The sequence below is a fragment of the Nyctereutes procyonoides genome, unplaced genomic scaffold (genome assembly GCF_905146905.1).
Source record: "Nyctereutes procyonoides isolate TBG_1078 unplaced genomic scaffold, NYPRO_anot_genome, whole genome shotgun sequence".
In the NCBI taxonomy this organism is placed as follows: domain Eukaryota; kingdom Metazoa; phylum Chordata; class Mammalia; order Carnivora; family Canidae; genus Nyctereutes; species Nyctereutes procyonoides.
In genome coordinates this window covers 45,413,011-45,432,428 of record NW_026575131.1, presented here as the reverse complement: position 1 = coordinate 45,432,428, position 19,418 = coordinate 45,413,011, and the positions used below count along the sequence as shown (strand labels likewise).

Genomic DNA, 19,418 nt, shown 5'->3' with positions numbered 1-19,418 from the left:
GCCCTCACTTGCTTTAGGTTGAGGCACATCACCTCCCTGATCATGCTCCACCCCTGGTACTTTCTCCCTCTTCCCATTCCATTTTTCTTCCTTACCTTTAACATTATCTGACCGTTTTGTTGCTGTGCCAACTGATGGTCCATGGGGACTGACCATGGTCTGTTTTGCCCACTTCTGCATCCCTGGCACATCATTCAAGGATGATAGTCAGTCTGGCAACGAGTGATGGTTGTCAAGAGAAGACATGAACCTGGGGCATTGGTGAGGATTACAGTCAGATGTTCCTGGTGGTTTAAACAAAATGGAGAGTTAGCTTTTTTTCTGAAGGGATGCCACCCAAGGTTGATGGAGCAATGTCATGAACTCTTCCGGGACCCCTGGTTCCCACATCATAGTTGGGTCATTGTCATTATGTGGGTTTCACCTTATGGTCCAAGGTGGGCTGCACATGCTCCAGTCATCACATCCACATTCCGGCCCCTGGAACTCAACACCCCCTTCGTCTGACAGCCTGTGAGACTCACATTTGATGATATTTCAGCCTGGAGCAGACTCTGCTCCTACCCTTCCTCTCTTCCTTCATCAAACTGAGGGCTGCTCTCTGCCAGGCACTGGAAAAACAGGTGAAGGTGTAGGAAGATCCAGCTAACCTGATGAAGTCCAGTGCTATTTGCACTGATGGAGGACAGGCTGACAAAACAAACACAAGGGGGGCACGTCCCACCAATCTGTGGCACACCAACCCCCCACACACACCCTATCCCCCTGCCCCAGCACTGGCCCCAGGAACTGGGGGTGTCTGTCCAGCTCTGCCTCTCCGGTCTGGGGGTTGCTGGCGGCTGGGTCAGTGCTGGATCCTCTCAGTACTCAGCAGCACCCAGCAGGCGGTAGGCACAGTGGAAGCGGGGAGCGGGTGTTTAGACACCCCGTCTTTGCCCATCCCCCTCCCCTGTCCCACACACCAACAACTGCTGCTGGTCCTGCCAGGTGTTGGCCCTGCCTCCCTCCCTCAAAGCTAGGATTCTAGTCTTCCATACTCCCAACCACCCCTGGGGCTGCCCCAGGGGCCGCTGCAGAAACCAGCAGCTCTGAAGGCCTTGGCCCCAGGGGAACCAGGAGGACGCAGGTGCAGTGTGGGGTGGGGCAGGGCAGGGGTGGGGCGGGCATTCCCTCGCTCCTTCCCCCTCCCACTCCGACACATGCATTCACACAGGGGCCATGCTCTGGCTTCAGAGCCCAGGCAGCTGGTCTCAGCAGCATCCAAGCCCCTCATCGACTGCCCTGCTCCTGGGGTGCCCCTGAACCCAGAAACCTCGGGGCTGTGGGAGGGGAGGTGGCGTCTGCTTTGCTCTCAAGGGAGCCCCTAGAGACGGCAGCAGGATGGGTGGGCGGCCCTCGAGCCCCCTGGACAAGCGGCAGCAGCAGCACCTGAGGGGTGAGCCAGCATGGGGTGAGGTGGGAGTGGGGCAAGTGGAGTTTGGGGCTAAGGTTGTCAGACACAGTGTCTGAGAGTAGTAGGATACCTACTAATGGGAATTCCAGATAAGTAGTGAATACTCTTGTATAAGTATGTCCCAAATTTTGCATGGGTACATACTTAGACTAAAAAATGGTTCCTAATTTCTCTGAAATTCAAATTTAATTGGTGTCATGTATTTTTATTTGGTAAATCTGGTAACCCTATTTGGGGCATGGGTTCAGGAGGAGGGCGAGAGACCAGGTGGGAGGTGTCCCAGGCCCAGCCAGATCTCCTGGGCTGATTTTCCTCGATGAGAAGGTTCCAGCAGGGCCCTCTGCATGGGGACCCTGGGGAAACAGGTTCAGTTTCTGATTCGAGACTGAGAGGGGCTGGTGCCCTCACATAGTTGAGCACCTACTGTATGCTGGGTACTGGGGACACAGTGGGGTTGAGAATGTTCCACTCTCCTGGGCTTATAACCTGGACCAGGAAAGAAGATCAAGTTATCATTACAGGAATGGCAGGTGATGGATGAATGCAGTGGAACCCCATAGGTTCCTCAAGTCAAGGGAAGAAGAGGCAGGTAACTGCCCACCATGGAGATGATGGTCAAGCCAGGGCGGGAGGATTGTGATGGAGTTGGTGGGTAGGAGATGTGGGGAGAGCATCCCAGATAGAGGGAACAGCATGTGTACAGGCATGTGGTGTGTCTTGCAAACACTTGAGACCGACCATCCAAGTTCACACCATGGCCCTGCCCTCACTCGCTGGGTGGCCTTGGGCAAATGACGTCAGCTGTCTAGGTCTCATTCTCTCACCTGTAAAACAGGGATAGCAACAATGTCTAGTTGTGGAACCACTGTAAGGATTCAGTAAGTTACTTTATGCCATGTATTTTTGTCTATAGTGGCTTAAACAAGATAAAGATTTATTTCTCTTGCCTATAGAGAGGTACAGTGGTGGGCAGGCTGATAAAAGTTAGACACCTGAATTCCTCCTGCCACATGTGGCTTCCGTGCCCAAACCCACCTCATGGTGCACAATAACTGCTGAAGCTCCAGCCATTGGGTCCACATTCCACACAGCAGTTTGGATTTACGTTTTACATTTAGCCAAGTGCACACATCTTTGGGGAACAGTTTGAAGGACTTTGAAACTTGTGTGATCACTTCCTAGATCATAATGCAGAAAGTTCCCTTGTGCTAGGGTGAGGCTTTTAAAAGATTTCAAAACTCTCCCCAGGGAAGGGGCAAGAGGAAACTTGGGGGTTCATTATCTTGATTGTGGTGATGATTTCTTGGGTGCGTAAAGGTGTCAAAGTGCATCATCAGATTGTAAAGTTTATTCTGCATCAGTTATAAATTAAGCCTGAGTCCCTAACCCCCCACCTGGCCCCCACGTGGATAGAAACAGCCTGTGGAGGGTGAGTGGAATTTGGAGCATGTCTTGTTGGGCAGCTTTGGGGCGATGGTGGGAGCTCACACGGGGCCTCCCTTGCCTGTTCTGACCCCTGCAGGGCCTGGTGGACGCCTTACCTTACCATCTCCTTGCCCCTGCAGGCCAGGTGGACGCCCTGCTGAGGAACTTCCTGCCCTGCTACCGCGGGCAACTGGCAGCCTCTGTCCTGCGACAGATCTCCCGTGAGCTGGAGCCCCGGGAGCCCGCCGGATGCCAGCTGATGCGCAGTAAAGTGGGTGCCGCAAAGGAAGAGGGTGCTGAGTGAGGGAGGCTGGGGTGGGGAGCTTTGGTTCAGTCAGGGGCCCTCCTTACACCTTGACCCTAGCTGGCGCCAAGACCTGGGGAGACCATTAAGATTCATTCTTTGAACATTCACTGGGTACCTACTGCAAACCATGTCCCAGGCTAGACACTGGGGACACCGCACTGCCCCCTCTCCCCTCACCCAGGGTCATGGTCTGACGCGGGGAGAAATGACCAAACACATTAACATATCATGATGCATATCATGATGCATAACTTCCCATAGGTTGCTATGGAGACAAGATGAAAGGCAGTGTTGGGAGGTCGGGGAGTTGGGGTTCAGGGAAGGCGCTCTGAGCTGAGATGTAAAGGATGAGAAGGGACCAGATCTGGAACCCAGAGTGGGAAGGGAATTCTAGGCAGAGGGCGCAGCCAATGCAAAAGCTCTGGAGTTGGAGAACCCTTGCCTTGTCTATTGGGCAAGAGGCATGCCCATTGGACCCTCACACCTTTGGACATGTGGTGCCCTATGCCAGCCTTGTCCACTCACTCCCCCAGACCCCTTGTGCTTATGTGGTGCCTGCACATAGTAGAAGCTCCACGAGGGTTTGTTGATGGAACGTAAGAGGGTGGAGCTGGGACGCCTGGGTGGCTCGGTGGTTGAGCGCCTGCCTTTGACCCAGGGCATGATCTTGGAGTCCCAGGATTGGGTCCCACATTGGGCTCCCTGCATGGAGCCTGCTTCTCTCTCTGCTTCTCTGTCTGCCTATGTCTCTGCCTCCCTCTCTGTGTATGTCTCTCATGAATAAATAAATAAAATCTAAAAAAAAAAAAAAAGAGGGTGGAGCTGCCTGGCCTGGCTCCAGATGTCTCCTGAGCCAACAAATGGCTCCATGTGCTCTAAACAACTCACCCAGCCCTCATCAGCCTGGGAAATGAGTCTTCAACCAGTGAGGAAACCGAGGCACAGAGAGATAGGGTGACCTGCCTGAGGTCACTCTGCCAGCAAGAGGCAAAGCATGATTTGAACCTAGAGTCCGTGCTGGTTACTGACACTGGGTCCCTGCCCCAGTCGACTCTGAGCTTCTTCAACTTCTCTCAGATGCCTCTTTTCCCAGCTGTGCCTGGTCCTGGGCTGGAGGCTCCCTGCACTGTGGACACAACTCACCTGGGCTCTCCCTGTCCCACTTGGGGCATCATGGGACCCCAGGTGTGGTCCCCACCTGCACCTTCTGTCACCTGTAGGTTCTTGCCACCTGTATCTTGGGCACAGTTGACTTTGGGGTCTGAGCCATGGTGGAGGGGGTGGGATTTCCCCTTGCTTCAGTTTGAACATTTTAGAAAATTCTTTTTTTATGTATAATTTCGATAATAATGCTTTAACAATATTATTCTGAAAAATCTCAGGCCTCAGGAAAAATCTGGAGAATCATTCAACAAACCCCTGAGTTTCTACTGCCCCATCAGAGGATGAAAAGATCACAAATACGGTTAATTTATTCATTCAATATTTATCGAGTGCCATCTGTGCACTGGGCCTCGCTCTGGGACCCAGTGATGAAACAAAACGTGCACAATTCAGATGGCCAGGTAGTGAGAGGAGCAACAAAGATAATAAAACAACGTGATGTCCCACCCTGCCCCAGGGAGGGGTCTGTGGACAGAGGACCAGCTGCTTCGCATGAAAGTGAACTGCACCTGCTCCCTGACCGAGCAATCCCACTTGTATTAGCTAACGTTGTGTAATGACACATCGCACCACCAGTGGCTGGAAACAACACACTTGTGTTATCTTACAGTTGCTGTGGGTCAGGAGTCGAGACACAACCTCCTGAGTTCTTTCTTTTGGGGTCTCTCACAGGCTGCAATCAAGATGCTGACCAGGGCTGGGGTCTCATTGGAGGCTCAAGTGGGGAACTCCCTGCTTCCAAGTGACAAATTGTCAGCCTCCCAGGACTGTAGGGGGCATTATGTCAGTTTGTATTTGGAAGTGTCCCAAACAAGTGTATGCTGTTAGCATGTGAGAAAGGATAGCAGTGCCATGTCAGCAGCCCCGAGCTCCCTGTACTTGGTGGAACCTGAGATGGGGTGGGGGGTGCTTTCCAGGTGGTCTGGACATGGGGACACCAGTCTTTGCCCCCGACATCCACTGGTCCCTCCTCCTGCAGAAGCTTCCCCGAGTCCGTGAACACCGAGGGCATCTGACCCAGCTTGGGGGCCACCCGCCCCGGTGGCAGCCCATTTTCTGTGTCCTGCGTGGGGATGGCCGCCTGGAGTGGTTCAGCCTCAGGGAGGTAAGTAAGTGGCCCTTGTCCCTTCCTTCTGGCCTCACCATCCCACTCCCGTCAGCATGGGTTTGGGGTCCAGCTTCCAATGTGATCCTCTCTCTTTTCTTCATTTACCTAATATGAATTGAGGATCCTTATGAGATTGGCTTGGGGTGGGTGACTGGGTCCTGCTGGGCTGGGTAGGTAAACTGAGGTCCAAGAGTGGGGATTTTCTCATGGTCATCAGCAGAGCTGAGGTTGAAACTGGGAGGACGTTTGTGCATCCCATCTGGCTGGGGAATTCGGGCAGGTCATTTGTGCCCTTGGGACTCAGTTTCCACCTCTGTAAAATGGGATGACGGTGGCCCAGGCCACAAGGGGTTGTGAGGATTCAATGAGATAATCCTCATACAATATTTAGGATTAGCCTAGCACATAGTGAGTGCTGGGTGCTTGACTACATGAGAGGAACAGGGGGACTTCCCTAGCCAACCCTAAACCTTCCCCTGATCCAGTTAGGACATAGAAGCCACAGTTTAGACCTGTCGCAAGCTGGTTCTCTGGATGCCTTTCATAGGAATATGAAAATGGGGGCCATCCCCTGGGCTCCATGACCTTGACAGGGTATACTGTCCTGACTTCCCAGCGTGAATATCTACACCTGTTGGACACTCTCTGTCCAGTCTCCTCAGGTAAGGTCCCTGGGACCTCAAGAGCAGGTTTTTTTTTTTTTTTAACCTTAGAATTGTTGACAGTTGGGGCCAAATCATTCTTTGCAGGGAAGGGGGGCACCCTGTGCATTACAGGATGTTGAGCAGCATCCCTGGCCTCCACCCACGTGATGCCAGGAGCAACCCCCTATGCGAAGGGTGACAATCAAAAATATCTCCAGACATTGCCAAGTGTCCCCAGGGGGTAGCATTGCCTTTGGTGTGCACCCCAGCTCTAGCAAGAGAAATATCCACTCTCACCAGAGAGAGAAGGAGAATTAGAACATTGGACCAGGGGATCCCTGGGTGGCTCAGCGGTTTGGCGCCTGCCTTTGGCCCAGAGCGCGATCCTGGAGTCCCGGGATCGAGTCCCGTGTCAGGCTCCCAGCATGGAGCCTGCTTCTCCCTCCTCCTTTGTCTCTACCTCTCTCTCTCTCTCTATGTCTATCATAAATAAATAAATAAATCTTTAAAAAAAAAAGAACATTGGACCAGAATCAAAGTAGCAAGGCTAAAAACAATAAAACCTGGTGTCAGCGAGCATGTGCGGATATGGGCACTGGTGGGTGGGAAAATCACACAGATTTGCTGCAGGTTGTATTGTTCAACCCAGCATTTCCAGGAGGGTTTCCCTCCCTCCCCTCCTCCTTTCTCTCCCTCCAGCCCCCCTCTTTCATTATCACAACACTGTGCAGGAATAGGGAAAGGAACTGCATTATTGTACTGGTGGCATATGTATGACGAGTGCTCAGCACGGGGCTTCTGTTACCTCACTGAGTCTGACCAACAGCCGGCCCCATCACTAACTACCCCATTTCACAGCCGAGGACACCGAGGCTGAGGACTGTCAGGACCAGAATTGCACTTCTGCTTCACGGTGAAGCTATCCTGCCCCCAAGTGATGCAAAGATGTAGCAATAAAGACAGTTCGCAGAAATGATGATGCTGTTGAAAATATCAAAATCCATCCAGATACCCATCCTTCAGGGGTTGATTAAATAAACGATGGTCCAACCCTTAGAAAGGATAGCAGTGTAAGCAGCTGAAGGTGCCCCAGACATATGCAAGAGCAAAAAACTCCATCTTGTCACAAAAGCCCGCCTCACACACTGTGTGGATTTTAAGATCTGGAGTAATGTCCCCCAAAGTATTAAAAGGCTATTATTACCTCTGGGCGCTGCAGCTGAAGGACCAGGGTGATCAGGGATTTCTACTTTCTGGATGACTGCATTTTACTGCATATCCCAGGTACTGCTCTGGAAATCAGGACTGAGCACTGAGGATTTAGGACAACCCCAAATAAATTAACCGAAAAGAAATTCACTCATTTTGTCCCCTCAGCAGGTCATGGTAACACTTTGAAGCCCATTTCACAGGCAGGACACCCAAGGTTCAGATAAAAAACTGCACCTATGTATAGAGCTAACAAATGATTTGGCAGGGTTTTAATCTGAACCTGGCTAACCCCTCTCCCCCAACCCGCCCTGGGGGGGGGGCGGGTGTAAGCAGGGTTCAGATCACTCTCCAACTCAGCTAGATTGGCAGTGGCTGCCCAGGCCTCTGTGTTAAGGAGGATGCTGAAGTTCGGAAACTGTTGGGATGGTTGGTCGGTGTCTGCCCTGGGCTCACCTCCCTCTGGATCTGAGCTCAAACAAGGATAGCACAGTTATGATAGCACGGCTCGTGCTTTTCAAGCAACTGCCTATGCCGGGGGCTTCTCTAAGCATTTCGTGGGTGTTTTCTTTTAGTGAACGAATGATTGTGGAGTGAGTGAGTGAATGAAGACACAATCTCCGCTGTCTGCTTGCAGGAGATCATACACAGGAAGAGCCTGACCCCCTCCTGGAAACGCCGGTGACCTTCCCCCTGTTCCTGCAGCACCCCTTCCGCTGGCACCTCTGTTTCTCTGCAGCCTCGAGGGAAGCGCAGCGCGCCTGGAGGCTAGCCCTGCAGGGCGGCATCCGGCTTCGTGGCACAGGTGGGCCCTGGGAAAGCTCAGGCAGCCGTGGGTCTTGGAGTCCTGCCCCTGCTGGCTATGGAGTCGTCTCCAATTTCTAGTTTTCTTATTTATGAAATGGATTGGGGTGGTGGGAGACAGAAGCAACCATAGGCAGTTATTAGTGACCAGGGCTGCGATGGGGACGCAGCCCTGTGGGAGCTTAGCCTGGGAGGTCAGAGAGGGCTACTCGGAGGCAGGATGTCCAGCCGGGCGTCTGACAAGGATAAGGGGCCAGCCAGGTGAAGAAGGGGAACAGGACCCACACATGTTGAGCAGGTTGTTGAGTGCACAAATGTACTTAGGTGGAGCGGCTGTGACTGTCTACACAGAGGATGCTTTTTCCTAAATCATATTATAAAGGTGCCTTACGGGCTGGTGATGTCCTCGGGCACCGTGTTCCCTGCAGAGGGCACTGCTTGTGCAAGGGTCTGGAGATGGGTGAGCCTCGGGTGCTCCGGGATTGGGTGAGGAGGCGGAGGGCTTCCTCCCCGGGTCGTGGGGAGCCAGGCGGAGGTGCGAGCAGGGAAGGAGTGGGCTGGCACTGAGGAGCTGCCCCCGCAGTCCTGCAGCGCAGTAAGGCCCCCGCCGCCCGCGCCTTCCTGGACGCCGTAAGACTCTATCGGCAGCACCAAGGCCACTTTGGCGGCGACGACGTGACCCTGGGCTCGGACGCCGAGGTCAGTGCCGCGCAAGGCCGCCCCCGGGACCCCTCTAGACCCGCCGGGGCGCCCACGGTCCCCTCTCCCGCAGGTGCTGACCGGGGTGCTGATGCGGGAGCTGCTGCCGGCGCTGCGAGCGCAGACGCTGCCCGGCCTGCGAGGCGCGGGCCGCCACCGTGCCTGGGCCTGGATCGAGGTACGCGCGGGGTCGCGGAGGTCGGGACTCGCGGGGGTCGCAGAGGCCCATGCGGGACCGACCCGGGGGCCCACCTTCCCCCTCCTCGCGACTGGCCCCTAAACTCTCTCCCCGTCTCTCCGCGTCTCCATCTCTCTGTCCCCGCACCCGCGCCCCATCTCCGCTCCCTCCCACGCCACTGGCCCGTGGGGTCCCCTCGGCCGGGCCGGACAGCTCCTAGACGCGGTGCACGCCGCCGTCCTGGCCGGGGCCTCCGCCGGACTCCGCGCCTTCCAGCCGGAAAAAGACGAGCTGCTCACGGTCCTGGAGAAAACCATCCGCCCCGACATGGACCAGATACTGCGGCAGCGGGAGCGCCTGGAGGGGAGGCTGCGGGGTGAGGCCTGGGGGCAGGGCCTGGCACATGGGGGCGGGGCCTGAGCAGACAGGGGCGGGGCCTCGGCAGGGAGGGGCGGGGCCGGGAGCCTGACAGGTAGAAGCGGAACCGGGTGGGTATAAGGGGTCGGGCGGAGAATCCCCGACCTGAGACACACAGGGCAGGCGGGGTGGGGGGAGAAAGGAAGGGCACGAGAGACCCGGGGTCAGTGGGAGTCTGGGCGTGGCCTGCGAGACAGGGGCAGCGTCCAGAGGGAAGTCCCGGCGAGGTAGGGCGTTAGGCTAGGGATGGAGACAGGGACACCCAGTCGGGAAACGAGTGGGGGCACAGGCAGTGGCCGACCTGACCCGGGATACCCCGGCAGATGGCAGAGGCTCCCACTCTGCTCGTAATCCAGACTCTGCCTCTGGCGTGTGCGACTTTGAGCTGGATGCTGCCGGACTCAAAGCCTCAGTTTTCTCCTGTGTAACAAGGTAGACGAGGGTGCCCAGAGTCTGAGCTCCTGTCCTCCTCCTCGTGTTGGCCCATGGGTGCCTCTACCCGCGAGCACCTTGTGGAGGAGATCCAGGCCAGTATCTTCCACTCCCAGTCCAGGTCCAGGGCCCCCTAGAGTCGTGCCTGCGCCGGAAGGTGGACACACAGCTGTCCCTGGTCACTCAAAAGCTGCTGAGCACCATGGAAGCCGTTCTCTCAGCAGTGCGGACCCTCCTAGCTCAGGCCATGGACCGCCTGTCCCGCCACCTGCGTGGGAGCTCCTCTGGCACATGGCTGCGCAAGGAGGTGAGCTCCAGTTTGGGGGTGGGGGATGAACAGGCAGTGTGCTAGCTTTACAGAAGCGTCGTGTGAATGGTTTCATCTTTCCAATTGAAAAACCTCTCTCGAAAACCTTTTCTGGGGATCCCTGGGTGGCGCAGCGGTTTGGCGCCTGCCTGTGGCTCAGGGCGCGATCCTGGAGACCCAGGATCGAATCCCACATCGGGCTCCCGGTGCATGGAGCCTGCTTCTCCCTCTGCCTGTGTCTCTGCCTCTCTCTCTCTCTCTCTCTGTGACTATCATAAATAAATAAATTAAAAAAAAAAGAAAAAACCTTTTCTGAATTTTGTTCTAGGCTTTTTACTTATTGTAGACCACCATGCTATGGCCATTGGGGGCACAGTTTAAAATATGGTTGGGGGGAGGAGTAAAGTGACAAGAGTAGCATTTTAGCAACATGGGTCTGGAGTCACCTACCCTCAAATTCCTCCTGTTCCCATTCCTTTGTTGTCAGAGTCCACCCCATCCCCTAAGCCAGTGAACTCTCCTCCCTGCAGGCCACCTCAGTTCTTTTGATATTAAATGATCACTTACCGAGTGCCAGGAAAACCTCAATTCATTAAACTTTCACTTCATAATCACCTCCTCCAGGAATCTCTCTGCTCCCTCTCTGCATCCACAACTACCTGTGCTTCCTTCCTCATAGAGGTGTTTACATACCTCTCTAGTGGTTTGTAGTTTATGTCCAACTTTTCTGTGAGCTCCTTGAGGGCAAAGACCATATTGAATTACTCCATTTCTGCAGCGGCAGAGCCCCCCAGCATAGACGGAGCATCAGGTGGTGGGTGTAGATGTGACAAAGGCTATTGCTTATTTCCTCTCAGTCATGCCAGAACTGCATGTTAGCCTTTTTTTTTTTCAGGTTTCACCGTTTTATGTCCATCACACCATACCTGTTACTTTTATTATGCATTTTTGGGGGTAATGACTGAGGTGGGATGTGTTTCCATTTGCATATCTCCTACTATGAATTGGCTGTGAGATCCTTGGCCCTGCTTTTCCATCAACTGATGGTGTTTTTCTCACCTGCCTGCCACTGGAGCCCAGGTTTACTCATTTGGGGAGATGCCCTGGGACCCAGAGCTGATGCAGACCTGCTACCGTGAGGCTGAGCGAAGCCAGGGCCGCCTGGGTCAGCTGGTGGTGCCATTTGGCTTCTCTGGAACACGAAGCCTCATGTTTGGGGCTCAGGATCTTGCACAGCAGGTGAGGGGGGGAGTGGGAGGCTGCAAGGAGGCAAGGCAAGGGGAGCAGCCCCCACTGAAAAGGTGCCAAGGATGTGCTGGGGAGACCATGAGGGCAATAGACCTGGCCTCCCTCACTGGGATCACATGTGGGCTGTGATGGGAACACGCAGAGTTAGGAGAACCTCCAGGAGGAGAGGACTTTCAAACTGAGGCAACAGGGGGAAAAAGGAGGTGGGGTATGTCCTGGGTAGAGGGAGCAGTGTGGATCAGCTCTGGGAAGTGAGGGAATTTGTCTGCATTTGGGGAAGTGAAGCCATTGATAAACATTGGGTTGTAGGTTTCAAGCAAGGGCAGAAAGGTGGGAGATATGCCAGCAAGGCCGGTGGACAGATGGGTCAGGGACTTGAATGTGGGGCTAAGGGCCAAGCACTGCCCTGAGGGCAATGGGAAGCCATAACAGATGTGTGAGCAGGGGAGGGGCATGACCAGATTCAAGATTTAGGAAGTCCTACATGCTGTGGGGAAGGGGAGTTCTTGGGTACAGGAGTAGAGTAGTCAGGAAGGAGACCTGAACCAGAACGGGTGCTGTCAGTAGACAGAAGTGGGGTGTGTTTGAAGGCCAAGAGAATAGGACCTGCTAATTGACACGGTGAGTGAAGGAGACAGGGACTGCAAATACTGAGTGCTGCCCGGTACAGTTGTTCAATTTGTACACTGCACAAGAGCACTCAGCCAAGGAGGCTGAACTCTGACCAGCTCTCTGCTCCCCAGACTGAGCACCCTGGCACCATCCTCCGGGGGGGGGGGCACTTTCTGCTAGGTTATATATAGGTTCCCACTGATTGCATGACTCCCAGGTCCTGAGTGGAGGGGGATGCTGTTTCTTGAGACAAAAAGGAGGTTGGGGCAAAGGGGCTGGTCGGGTCAGTCTGGATGCTGAGAAGGGTTAGTCAGTCAGGTGCGGGGCCCAGAAGGCCAGAGCCTGCATTCCCAGGGGTTTTATCAGTTACTCTTCCTGCAGCTTATGGCTGACTCTGTGGCCACCTTCCTCCAGCTGGCGGACGAGTGTCTGACCACAGCCCTCGACTGCACCCAGGCTGCCCAGCAGCTGGAGAAAGTCAGGGGCCGTGTGCTGAAGGTGAGGTCCGCTGGGGCGGGGGGGGGCGCACGGCAGTGGGCCTGGATGCTCAGATGGCCGCTGGACCAGCCACGTGTGTGTCCTGCAGAAGTTCCAATCCGACAGCAGCTCGGCACAGAGGGAGTTCATCCGCGGGTGGCTGCTCTGCATCTTCTTGCCCTTTGTGTTGAGCCAGCGGGAGTGGAGCTGCAAAGTGGTGAGTAATGGGGCACGCATGGGCACATCCTAGAGGACAACCAAGTGTCTGTTCTTTCTTTCTTTCTTTCTTTCTTTCTTTCTTTCTTTCTTTCTTTCTTTCTTTCTCTTTTTTTTAAGACTTTATTTATTCATTCATGAGAGACAGAGAGAGAGAGAGAGAGGCAGAGACACAGGCAGAGGGAGAAGCAGGCTCCATGCAGGGACCCCGATGTGGAACTCGATCCCGGACCCCAGGATCACATCCTGAGTCAAAGGCAGATGCTCAACCACTGAGCCACCCAGGCGTCCCTGTCTGTGTCTTTCTATACAGTGGACAGAGTGCTCACTCCTTCAGAGCCACTGTGATGATAAGAGACTATTGTGCCCTGAGCCCTATGGCCGGGTTGGATGACTCTTCTGGGCTTCCTCAATGCCCTCTGCTTCTCCCAAGAGAGTCCTTGGCATCTGTTATTTGAGAGCCAGGGTGGGGGCCCATGCAACGCATATCAGTGGGTGACACAGGCTTCAGAGAAGGGAGGAGGGAAAGAGGGAAGGTATGTATGTTGGGGGGTTTTCCGGGTGGTCCAGGAGGCTCTCCCTAAGAAGCAGTGAACCGAGGGCATGAGCCATGTCCCGGGGAAGGGTGGTCCAGGTAGAAGGCACAGCATGTGCAAAGGCCCTGAGGTAGGACCATGCTTGTGTGGGGGAGGAATAGTGAGGAGGCAAGTATGGCTGGAACTCAGTGAGTGAGGGCATGGGGAGAGGGTGAGAGAGAAGGTCACAGGGGCCTGGTCACACAGAGGCATCGGGCAGGTGCTGATGAGATCCTCTCGGAGAAGAAGTTGGATGGGAGGACTAGCAGAGATACTACACTATTCCCTTTGAGATATGATGGGCTGGGTTTCATCAGTCCCCACAACACCCTGAGGGAGGATGGATCACAGAGGCCATGTTATAGATGAGGACATTTAGTCCCAAGGCGCCCCCCGCCCCCTGCCAGCTAATCAGGGTCAACGTTGCAGCCCTCCTGTCCAGCCCAGCCCCTCAGCTGCCTCTCTTCCAGGATCTGCTTGAGTTCGAAGGAGATGTCCTTGCTGTGGGTAGCCCGGCCCTGACCCTCGAAGGCATCTATGAAGACATTGTCCAGGGGGTCCTGCTGCAGAGGATCAATGGAGGTGAGCCCCATTCCTCTATGGCTCAAGGAAGCCTGGTGACCCCTGGCTGTGTATACCATGTTCTGCCAGGCTCCCCATCGCCTCTTACTTCTGGTCAACATTAGCCCTTTGGCTGAGGGTAGGACTGGGACAGATGGGGACTGGGGTGAGTGAGTCTTTGAGGGGCAGTGATGGAAGTTCCTAAAGGAGGGAGCATTGGAACAAGATTGTGAGGGGTGTGTAGGAGTTCTTAGGATGAAAGAAAGGAGGCAAAATTCAGAAACTGGGGGTGGACATGCATATTTATTCATTCAGCAACCACTCTTTTTTTTTTTTTTTTCTGTGCTGGCATTAAAGCCCCAAGGATTCTTGAATCTTCCAGGCTGGGGAGTAGCTCTTGAACCATCTCTTCTCCTTCTCACTTCATTAGTTGCTCATGACCCAATGCCTGAGACTGCAGAGATGTGTGCTGGGATGAGCCATGTGAGATTGAGGGACTGTCAGGGCCTCCATGTGGCTGATGCAGAGAACATGGAGGAGAATGGAAAGAGAGGAAGCTGGAGGCTGCCAGGGCAGGTGTGCAGGGCCTGGAATAGCAGGCAGAGGAGGTTAAGCTTTATTGAGCGGGCACTGGGGAGCCATGAAGGGTGTGTGAACAGAGGGCAATAGTGACCAGACTGGAAGCCAGGCAGGAAGCTGAGAGCACAGTTCTGGAGACAAAGGATGGACTCAGGGGCAGCAAACAAGGGTATAGAGCCCAGGTATGAGGCTGAGGTGGGAGTCTGAGGTGGTTGGGCTGGGCATCACTGAGTGTACAAGTGGGGCCACAACACTGGGGACAGTGTATACAGGAATAAGTGGGGTCCTGAAAAGCCTGTATTTGAAGGACACAAGAGGAAGAAGGGACACAGACGGAGCAGTTGGAGATGATAGGAGAAAGCCAAAGACGGTAGGATTTGGGGAGCCAGGAAGTAAGGGTGCAGATGTCCTTGGTCTTTGGGCTTCCAAACAAAAAGAACTAAGTTCCCTTAAAAAGGGGCATCTTAAGTAGAAAAAACAACAACAACAACAAAAAACTATTCTCTAATTGGAGAAAAAAAAAACAAAACCTTAGAGAGCTTCTGTTCTTAGAGATTTTACATGTCCTTAGTGTCACTCCAACCTTAATTGACTTGTAATGTCTGCTCAGAGTGCTGTGTTGGCAAGTGGGGCTGGTACGCAGCACAGTGAAGGTGTGGGGATCAGCTAGCGATGTCTGCCATGGGCACAGTATGGAAAGAGACTTATTTGAATCACTCATTTTGGGTTCCTGGTTGAGACATTTCCTCCCATCCTTTGCCCTCCTGTGGCCTCTCTGAGAGAATGCATGGATTCCTTGGTGGGTCCAAGGGTTTATCTTTTGCTTTAGAATTGAAAAAGGCCCTCGGTGTCAGTGATGTGTCCTGCACTTTGGATGGTTCCTCAGAGGCCCCATGGGACCAGACAAGAGTAGGTAAGCACCTCATAAGCTCTTGGGCCATTCTGGTAAATTGTTGGGGGGAAAGGGGACCTCCTATGGGGTGTAAGGGATGGTTCTAAGCGTGGATTCCTGGGTGGAACAGCGTATACCTTACATCCTGACCCAGCGGGTTGGCCAAGCTATGGTAAACAAGGGCAATGGGGAGCAAGTCTGAGCCACAGAGGTACCCTCTGACATGGACATCAATTGGTGTCCCATTTCATCTTGCCAGGACTCCATGGAGTCTCTCCCAGCAGCTACCAGTTCCCAACACTGCAAGGGGGAGATTCTGGTGATGGGGGCCTTGGGTCTACCACAAGTGAGGGCTGCTCTGGGAGATGGGTACAGGGAGCCATGCTCAGGGCCAGGGCAGCCTGCCCTCCTACTACAGGATCCTACAGTGAACTCTTTGTTGGAGCAGTAAATGCATGTTGGGCTGGGGCTGACATTGCTGCTGGTGCAGGGATCCTCAGCTCCAGCTGTAAGATGGAAATGCATCATGGGGACTTCCCTGAAATGGGGCAGAAAACAACTGGTCCAACTAGAAGCAGACCGGTGGGCAGGACGGCTATGATCTGGATATTCAGAACCCAGGGCAGGTGCAAGGTGCAAGGTGCAAGGTGTAAGGATTCTGGAACAGCTCACAGCTCAATCCCCTTGAGAATTACTATTCTGAGAGCCTTGTGAAGCCACCCAACTAAGTGGCTTCCATATCACCCACAGAAATTCTGAGATAATGTGAGCTAACTTTTAGAGTTATTTGTTACACAGCAGTAGCTAACTAACATGCTGCTGATCTGGGATAAATCCTGTAGTCGATCACTGTATATAAACTGAAGGGTATTCACATGTACTGGGATAAATGGAGATTAAACTGCTTTAGAAAGACTTCTGGATGTCAGAATATCTGGGGAATCACAATTGAGGATGAGGGATCACAAATGGGGCCCCGTAATCTATTTGACTAGAATCTAACCAGTGATGGCCATTTTGCTTCTAGTCTTTTGAACTAACTGTTACTGCTGTAGAGAATGACCTGGTACCTACTGTCCTGGCAAGTACAGGTCCCTAAGGGTAAATCCCCCAGTATGAAATCTCAGGGTCTCAAGCATTTGTGTTTGGCGTTTCAACAGCAGTCTCCAGAGCACTCTCCACCAGGGTGGTTCCACCTGGTACCCCTCACCTGTGTGCCAGTGGCCCATTTTCCCCCCAGGCTGCACAGGCTACCAGCTGACTCAGGATTTCTCAGATCTTCTGAGTGAAAAACGGTGTCTTGGCATCATTATTGTGAGCATCTTTTTTGGGAGATGAGATTAGCATCTTTTCGTGTGTTCAGGAACTGTTTTTAGCTTCTTTTCTCTGAAACTTTATTCCTCTCCTTGGCCCACTTATCTTCTGGGCACTTGTAATTTTCTGTTCAGTTTCTTTTGCTGGGCTTGCATTTACTGAGCATTTATTATGTGCCAGGCATTTGATGTGTTTTGGCATCCTTATGACGCTTTGTATTTTGCAGATGAGGGAGCTGAGGCTCAGAAAGGGGCAGCCAGGCTCTGGTGCTGAGGTCCAGCCTTTCTGCCTGCTGCCTCCTCCGAGCACATTCCGCAGCTGAGTTTTCAGCCACCTCTGTCCTCATTCGTTCGCAGTGGATAAGTGTGTGCTAGTGGAATTTAAGAGTCAAAGCATATGCACCATTTCAAGCCTTTTATAACCCTCATACCTCCACCTCATTCCTCTCCGAAAAAGCTGGTCTTTTTACACTCCCATCAGCAGCATTTGTGCATATTCTCCATACCCTTTCCAAACACTAGAAATTTTCATAACAGAGCAAAAGTCAATTTGAAAGACACACACATTTCATTGTTTTATTTTGAATTTCCTTAATGATTACACTGAATCTAAACATGTGTTTATTGGCCATTTTTATGTTTGTGCTTTTATTTTTTTTTTTAAGTGAATTGCCTGTTCATGGTTTTTACCTACTTTTCTCTTCAGGAGATTTTATCTTTCTCTTATTGATCTCTAATAACTCTTTGTATATTAAAGATATTAATGCTTTGCTATACAGGTTACTGGTATTTTTATTCTTAGCATGCTGTGGACCTTTTGGGTTTGTTTATTTGCTCCAAATCTTAACTCAGTTTCAAGTTTCCCAGCTGGGAGCGAAGGATTTGCTGACTTCCCTCTGCTTGCCAGAAAAGTCATCTGTCTACCCGGGGTTTGGCAGCTTCTCTGTATCACAAGCCTTCCAGCTGCTTCCGGAGTAGGTTCCGGAGGGATTTCCCCAGGGTCTTTCTCGGTTCAGCTTTCAGAGGGGGATGTGCACACTCTGTGGAGTTGGTTTCCTTCCATTCCACACTGGAGTTTTCAGCCTCCCCAATAGAAAGATTCTCTTCACTTTTCCTGACTTTACCCTCCAACTCAAACCTCTGAGATATATTTGTGCTTCATGGCCCCCATACAGCTGTTTTTTTTTTTGTTTGTTTGTTTGTTTTTTAAATTTTTTAACCCAAGATATGATGTTAACTGTAAAATTGAAGCAACAACAACTTGTCATCCGGCCACCTTTGAGAAAATCACTATTAGCTTTTGGTTCTAAAATCTTCCAGTCATTTGTCAATTAATTAGGGTACGGGATGTGTCTTGTCACTCTGTTTTTCTGACTTAATATGAATGATCTTTCCTTGTCAGATCCATAGAGTGCAAAATTGTTTTTGCCATTTTATTCCAGAAAGTTTCAAACATACCCCAAAATCAGAGCCCCCTGTGTGCCCCCACTTAGATTCCGCAGTGACCAAGGGTGGCCTGATTCCTTTCCTCTACATCCTTCCCTCACCTCCTTAGTCAGTCATATAACCAGTACATTTGAGGTGTGTTTCCAAAATACTCAGCAAAAAAACTGAACTTGTGCAAAATGGTTGTTGTAGAAAAAATGGAGAACAGAAGCAAAGGAGAGAAATGAAACGAACAAGGAGAAGGGCATGGGGAGGAGGAAGGGCAAGTATGCCATCTGTTAGCCAAGCTGGAAGATTTGGAGCTTTTGGGGTCAAGCCCAGCTTTTCCTTAGGTTCAGACCCTACTGTCCTTTGAGCTCAAGGACACACTACCCGTGCCCTGAATTTTACTGAACAACATTGACTCTTCTCCTCCCGACCACCATATTAATAAATGTACATCCGAGCATCCTTCTTAAAACGTAATTTTTAAGAATGACACAAACCCAAGCAATTGGAAAGTACGCCAGAGTCTTGGGAAGCAATCCCTGGGTAGCATTTCTTTCTTTTTTTTTTTTTTTTAATTTTTTTTTAAATTTTTATTTACTTATGATAGTCACAGAGAGAGAGAGAGAGGCAAAGACACAGGCAGAGGGAGAAGCAGGCTCCATGCACCGGGAGCCCGACGTGGGACTCGATTCCGGGTCTCCAGGATCGCGCCCTGGGCCAAAGGCAGGCGCCAAACCGCTGCGCCACCCAGGGATCCCCCCGGGTAGCATTTCTAAGAAAACCCCCACGCTGCCTCCGGAGCGCGTGCTCAGCACTTGCAAGTATCACTTGCAAGTATCATCCGGCTCCATCTAACATCAACCCTGCGGGGTCGGTAAGACGCTGTTTTACAGACGGAGAAACTGAGGCTCACACTGCGAGCCCACGGTGGGGGGTTGAATTTGAACCCAGGACGCCAGGGACCCACCCGCGCTTAATACCCAACAGCCCTTGTGGACATCCCTGTGAAACCAGGTCCGCCTGGGGGCACAGACTGGGCCTTATACAGATGGGAGCGGTACGGTGTGAGGCGAAGGTCCAGGCGGCGGGAGGTGTCGGGAAGAAGGGCATTTCTAAGCTCTGACACCTCTACGGCCATGATCACGTCCGCCGGGAACACTAGGAGCGCTCTGTGCCTTTAAGGCGGGAGCGGGGGCGGGGCCTCGGGGCGGGCCCGCCTGCGGACGCGGCGGGCGGAGGGCGAGCCGCGCTGGGAGCCTTTAAGGCCCTCCCGGGGCGGGGCCTGGAGAGCGGGGCCCAAACGGAGGATTCGCGCCAGACACTCTCCTCCCCTTTAAGGCGCGCGGCAGGGCGGGGCCCCGTGT

At 52.9% G+C, this 19,418-nt stretch overlaps 1 protein-coding gene across 1 annotated transcript; it reads left to right on the top strand.

Moving 5' to 3' along the window:
- Positions 1-1,359: 1,359 nt before the first annotated feature.
- NIBAN3 (niban apoptosis regulator 3) lies at positions 1,360-17,259 on the top strand. The gene is made up of 15 exons (XM_055344299.1): positions 1,360-1,435; positions 3,019-3,149; positions 5,329-5,454; positions 6,005-6,119; positions 7,948-8,115; positions 8,698-8,813; positions 8,887-8,991; positions 9,205-9,367; positions 9,957-10,147; positions 11,228-11,386; positions 12,389-12,505; positions 12,594-12,701; positions 13,746-13,857; positions 15,245-15,360; positions 16,722-17,259. The coding sequence occupies exons 1-15, from the start codon at positions 1,381-1,383 to the stop codon at positions 16,941-16,943; spliced, it is 2,004 nt and encodes a 667-aa protein (XP_055200274.1). The 5' UTR covers positions 1,360-1,380; the 3' UTR covers positions 16,944-17,259.
- The last annotated feature ends 2,159 nt before the right edge of the window (positions 17,260-19,418 follow it).